The sequence below is a fragment of the Olea europaea genome, unplaced genomic scaffold (assembly GCF_002742605.1).
Source record: "Olea europaea var. sylvestris unplaced genomic scaffold, O_europaea_v1 scaffold8748, whole genome shotgun sequence".
Classification (NCBI taxonomy): domain Eukaryota; kingdom Viridiplantae; phylum Streptophyta; class Magnoliopsida; order Lamiales; family Oleaceae; genus Olea; species Olea europaea.
In genome coordinates this window covers 1-6078 of record NW_019267206.1, presented here as the reverse complement: position 1 = coordinate 6078, position 6078 = coordinate 1, and the positions used below count along the sequence as shown (strand labels likewise).

Sequence of the window (6078 nt, the reverse complement as noted above, 5' to 3'; positions counted from 1 at the left end):
CTCAGTTTATTGATAGGCTCTTTTCCATTTTGATGAAGATGCTCGTGGATGTTGAGGACGATCCTGCTTGGCACAGTGCACAAACTGAGGATGAAGATGCCGGGGAGACAAGTAATTACAGTGTTGGGCAGGAGTGTTTGGATAGGCTAGCAATTGCCCTTGGAGGGAACACAATTGTCCCAGTGGCTTCGGTGCAGTTGCAAGCTTATTTGGGGGCACCAGATTGGCAAAAGCATCATGCAGCTCTCATTGCCCTTGCACAAATTGCAGAGGGTTGTTCAAAGGTATAAATAATGCTTAAGTTTCTACTCAAAGCCCATTTTATTTGTTTATTGAATTTGTTGACATTGAATAAATATTATGTAACAATATATACTTTATGTTCATGCCAGGCCATACACACTCCTACAATTGTACCTGTCTGTATTTGTTCTACATGTATTAGGTTATTAAAAACTCTGTTTTCTCATTTTGGTAATATAATATGGATGACAATGATCATTTGGTAGTCGGTAGATGTTGAACTTTGTTTGGATGACGATGAGCATTAAGTTTGATGGATTAACTTTATGTTCGTTTTTGTATTTTGTTTTTCTGTATAGGTGGTCATATGTGAATATGTACATTGTAATATCACTTATCCAGAAAATGTATGATGCAACAGTAATGTGATATGGATTTAAATTTCGTTGTAATGTCTTACTCTGTCACCTGCTAATGTCTATTATGGCCACATTTTTTAATCTTGAAACTCTTTATGCTAAAGTGCTAACTAATTTATGATGCCTATTGGGTTGATGTTTTCTCTTAATTAACTTCATTTTTTTCCCTTCTGTATTGTGGGATGGTGTTGGTCAAAATAAATGTGGTGGGATTCTGTTGGAGTTTGTGACAATAATGTGGAATGTTGTTAGCTTTGGTTAAAGTGATGTCATGGGATTCTGTTGATTCATGGTATATTTGTCAAAGCTTCTCACAATTTACTTGTTATAGGTGATGGTTAAGAATTTGGAGCAAATAGTGAGCATGGTTTTGAATTCCTTTAAAACTCCTCATCCTCGCGTTAGATGGGCTGCAATTAATGCAATTGGTCAGCTATCAACTGATTTGGGCCCGGATTTGCAAGTCCAGTACCATCAGCATGTGCTGCCGGCTCTAGCTTCAGCTATGGATGATTTCCAAAATCCAAGAGTACAGGTTTGTAGATAAATACTTGACGAATTGACGTGAGTGTATTTTTGACTTTGTCTTGTATTTCGTTCTTCCTTGAATGTGAATTTGCTTCATGGCAAGTATGAAGCAGTTTCTATAGTGATCTTTATATTACCTCGTGTTCTTAAGAGTTTTTGTGCATTGTTTGAATGTAAAGGAACATAAGATTTTGGCTTTCTGTTCTAAACCCTATAATAATAGTCTAAATGTAAATTTCTCTGCTAGTATATTCTATAAAAATTTTATTACTGGCAGTGGTGAAAGAAGGTGCCTTTGAATCTGTCATCATTTTATTTGAGACTGATGTTCTCACCTGTTGTGTCTTGATACATTAACCTGCCGATAGACGATAGTGCTGGAAATGCAACTGAAAGAAGTTAGTATTTAACGAGAAGTACTTCGTGTTCGGTTACAAAAGAATTCAGGAAAAATTCCTCATTTCCATTCTTTATCAGTGAACTTTACCTATGTGAACCTGTTAGTAGGTTTGGTTTGTTGAATGCGAATGAGTGGTTGGTACATTTTAGCTTTGCTTGCATTTGTTATGAAGAAAAGAAAGACTTATAATGTTCTTATATTAATTGTCTGCATACTTTTCTTTCAGTTATTTTGAAAGACATCGTATAATTGGAAAGAGTAATGTAATCGCAAAAATTTTTAGAGATAAATTACAATTTCCGAAGACTAAAGACATCTTGATTATCTGTTTATACATATTAAATGCATACAGAAATAGGTATCTTTTATGTGTTATTGTATTCACTTTAGGTTCATTTTTTATTTGATTGTGATAAAGTGCTTTATTTAAAATGGGACAAAAATAGACTGTTTGGCGCGATCCAAATACTAGTTGCTGCGAACAAACTTGACTGATTTGCACCTTACTGCCTAATTACTACATATTGGCTTTCCTTTTCCCCTTACAGGGACAGAAGTATTGTTTTCTTTTCGTTATTGCACTTTAAATCTTATTTCAACAAATAGTATTTGCATCCGACCCTCTGGCGGAAGAAAATTAGCTAGGATGATGTGATGAGATTATTAAAGTGACCGAAGTATCAAATAATTCGTTTGTGTTCATATATGCTATTGGCGTAAATTGATCGTCTCAGCGTCAAACAGAAGGAAATTTTTGCTTTGTAGTTGGCTGATGCAACCCTTATGCAATTTGAAGTTTATTATATCATTGTTGGTCTTTTATTTTATGTGCATTCTTGTCCATTTCTTTTGGCATGATATAACTGATTCTCGTGATTGCTTCCTTTATAACTACCTTTGATTTTGTTATTCTTGTGTAATTTGTACAAATTCTTTCAATCCAGATTCAAAATTTAAATATTTTGATTTATTTGTCAAAAAAAATATGCATATATGTAATTTTCTTTTCTTATTAAAACTTTCGGTGGGCCATATTGAAGAGAAGTACCTGCTCTAGGACCGAAGACATTGCATTCTTTTATTTGATATACTATTTGTAAAGGAAATAATATTAAGGCTATCTCGTAAGAAAGTGAAAGTCATTTTGAATTAAAATGAATGGACCTTTTTATTTCTTACTTCTTTTGGAAGAGGTTGAAAGCATATTGTTCAAAATTAAAGAATTAGGACTGCACCATGTGCTAATCATCTTTTTCTGGCTTTTGGCAGTTCCCGCTAGCTGTTCTTTAAACTAGAATATTGTCTAACATAACTCTGTTAAACTTTGATTCCTGTTAATTAATGCTGATATCAATGAACATTTATCTGATTGTCGTCGTCTGGTAGGAATAACATAGCAGTGGTTTCTTGGGGTCATTTTTGAGTTGTTGCTGTTTTGCAGGCACATGCTGCCTCAGCCGTGCTTAATTTCAGTGAAAATTGTACCCCAGAAATTTTAACACCTTACTTAGGTGGAATAGTGCACAAGTTGCTTCTACTTCTGCAGGTACAACTGGGGAAGAAAATAAAATATATGTATAACTATATGGAAGTTCATGCCTATGTGTTAAGAGCATACACCATGTTTCTCTAATAAAATGCTTTTGTTGTATGAATTGCAGAACTCCAAACAAATGGTGCAAGAGGGGGCCTTAACTGCTTTAGCTTCAGTTGCTGATTCATCTCAGGTACACGATTCTGTAATTATCGTTCAAGTGTTAATTTATTTTGCCTTGCTTTTATACTAAGTCTGTTAACTGTATTGACAGGAGCATTTCCAGAAATACTATGATGTGGTTATGCCGTACTTGAAAGCTATCTTGATAAATGCTACCGACAAGTCCAACCGGATGCTTCGTGCCAAAGCCATGGAATGTATTAGCTTAGTTGGGATGGCAGTTGGAAAGGAGAAATTTAAGGAGGATGCTAAGCAGGTAAATAACAATAGACTTAGTTTTGGCTTCATTTCTAATCGCTCAGTGATAAAGGAGGTAGGGGTGCAGAGATAGCTAGGAGGAATTTAATATATTGCTTCTTAGTATGTGGTAATTAATTGGTTATTTTGTTCAGTTCTTTTAGTTCTTACCTCAATGGCTTAATCCTTTATTCTTTATAAACACCACATTTTTTTTTTGTGGCCCAATTCATTTTGACCTAAATAATTGGTCAAACTTAGCTGACCGTTGCTTCTCTCTATCGTCATTATGAAATTATCTCTCAATTTTCTTCTCATGCAAGGTCATGGAAGTGCTTATGTCATTGCAAGGATCTCAAATGGAGACAGACGATCCAACTACAAGTTATATGCTACAAGTATGCCTCCATCCATGGAAGCTGAAGATTCGGAATTTCTATTATATGTTTGCACATTCTAAACTCTTCCAATAATACTTCTTAATCTATTATAGGCGTGGGCCAGGCTATGCAAGTGCTTGGGACAGGATTTTCTTCCTTATCTGAGTGTGGTCATGCCTCCTTTGCTTCAGTCTGCTCAGCTGAAACCTGACGTGATTATAACATCTGCCGACTCAGACAATGAAATTGATGAATCAGACGATGAGAGGTCGTCTTTATTTTTAAAATGAATATTCTTATTTATCCGTGAATGTTCTTTTCGCTTTGCTATGTGGCAGCAGTTCTTTTTTGCTTTGTGTGTTATAATTAGGGATGGCAACGGGGCGGGTATGGGACTGGTCGGCCATTCCCACCCCGCCCCGTCGGATATTTTTGTTATTTTAACTCCATACCCATACCCGATTAAAACGGAACGAGACGGGTTTAGGGCTGGGCGGGTCCCCTGCCCCACTTATAGCCCCATTTATTTTTTCTTTTTATTTTTTATTTATTTTAGTTTTTGCTTTTATTTTATTTCATGTCTTTAAACATGATGATAAATCTATTATTTTTGTCTGATAAAAACTTAAATTTGAAATTAACATTAAATGGGGTGGGGACTATATTTTCCTACCCGTCCCATACCCGCTTCGGGGCAATGACCCTTGTCCCGTACCCGCCCCATGTACTCGGTTAGGCGGGTAATCCCCGCCCCATTCGGGGCAGGACCCCACAGGTATATGGTTGAACGGGTTTTTTGTCATTTCTAGTTGCAGTGTTTATACAATTGTTAATATTAAGTTAGAGCTTCCCTTTGAGACCTGGTAAGGTATCCTTTTGATCTGTAGCGCAAAATGATTACACTTCTGTTCTTCTCTGTGGTAGTTAAAATGTAGTGTTCTTGGTTCCTTTGCCTTTTTCAGTTTACCCATTTTGCTATAACTTGCACTAGTATTGGAATGAGCTCTGCTTTAGAACAATGATTAGAAATTTAACTGGTCTAATTACTAAAGATGTTATCATTATTATGCCTTCATTACCTTCCTTGTTGTCACAATTCCAACGTCTATGGTTTACTATCATCTATTAGCAACATTTTAGGAACACTTCACACTTTAACGAACTTCCTTAACATTACTTCTAGAAGACCTTCATATGCTCCTGACATTTTTCCTTGTTCCTATAGTATATCAAAAACAGTAAACTGCTAGAGTAATGTATATACCCTTGTTTTTCAATAATTTGAAAAAATTCAATCATCTAAATTTTTTAAAGAAGTGATAGAAGCTATTATTTCTTTTATAATATTGGGTATACAAGTGTATGTTCAATATTTTATAGGATATAAGCTGCAAAATGAAAGGGTATGAGGATCCATAAGCATGTATTCTTTGTTTAACTTACTGTATGTTCATTTTTGGTTTTGAATGCAATTCTACCACACTTTCCTATCTGTCTTTTCTAATCGAATGGACATTATGAAAGGAAATAGTTGACCACTTTTTTAATCCTTTCCACCTATTGGTATTTAACAATTATAAATACTGCAGTATGGAGACCATTACCCTTGGGGATAAAAGAATTGGGATCAAGACTAGCGTCCTAGAGGAAAAAGCCACAGCTTGCAATATGCTATGCTGCTATGCTGATGAGTTGAAAGAAGGTTTCTACCCATGGATTGATCAGGTTGGTGAAGATACATTGGTTTATGCCTTCCGACTTTGACGATTAATAAGAATTTGAGGTTTTATTCGTTATTATCTGATCCAGGTTGCCCCAACATTGGTTCCACTTTTGAAATTTTATTTCCACGAGGAAGTCAGGAAAGCTGCTGTTTCAGGTTATATAAGTTTCATTTAGACAATTTTCCTTGTTTACATATTGATAGTTGCTATTACATGCTCTGAAACGTTGATGTTTTTCAGCAATGCCCGAGCTATTGCGTTCTGCAAAATTAGCTGTAGAGAAAGGGATGGCTCAGGGCCGTAATGAGACATATGTTAAGCAGTTGTCTGACTACATAATGCCTGCTTTAATAGAAGCTTTGCACAAGGTGGCGTTTACCTGTATTTAAAGAAGAAATGGCATCTGCAAAGCTTTATTCTCGATATTACT

At 35.6% G+C, this 6078-nt stretch overlaps 1 protein-coding gene across 1 annotated transcript; it reads left to right on the top strand.

Annotated features, from left to right (window-relative positions):
• The first annotated feature begins 6 nt into the window (after positions 1-6).
• LOC111392045 (importin-5-like) lies at positions 7-6064 on the top strand. The gene is made up of 10 exons (XM_023017329.1): positions 7-284; positions 994-1197; positions 3032-3136; positions 3252-3317; positions 3399-3563; positions 3868-3942; positions 4038-4192; positions 5514-5649; positions 5734-5803; positions 5889-6064. Exons 1-10 carry the CDS (start codon positions 33-35, stop codon positions 6035-6037), a joined length of 1377 nt encoding a protein of 458 aa, XP_022873097.1. The 5' UTR covers positions 7-32; the 3' UTR covers positions 6038-6064.
• Positions 6065-6078: the final 14 nt, after the last annotated feature.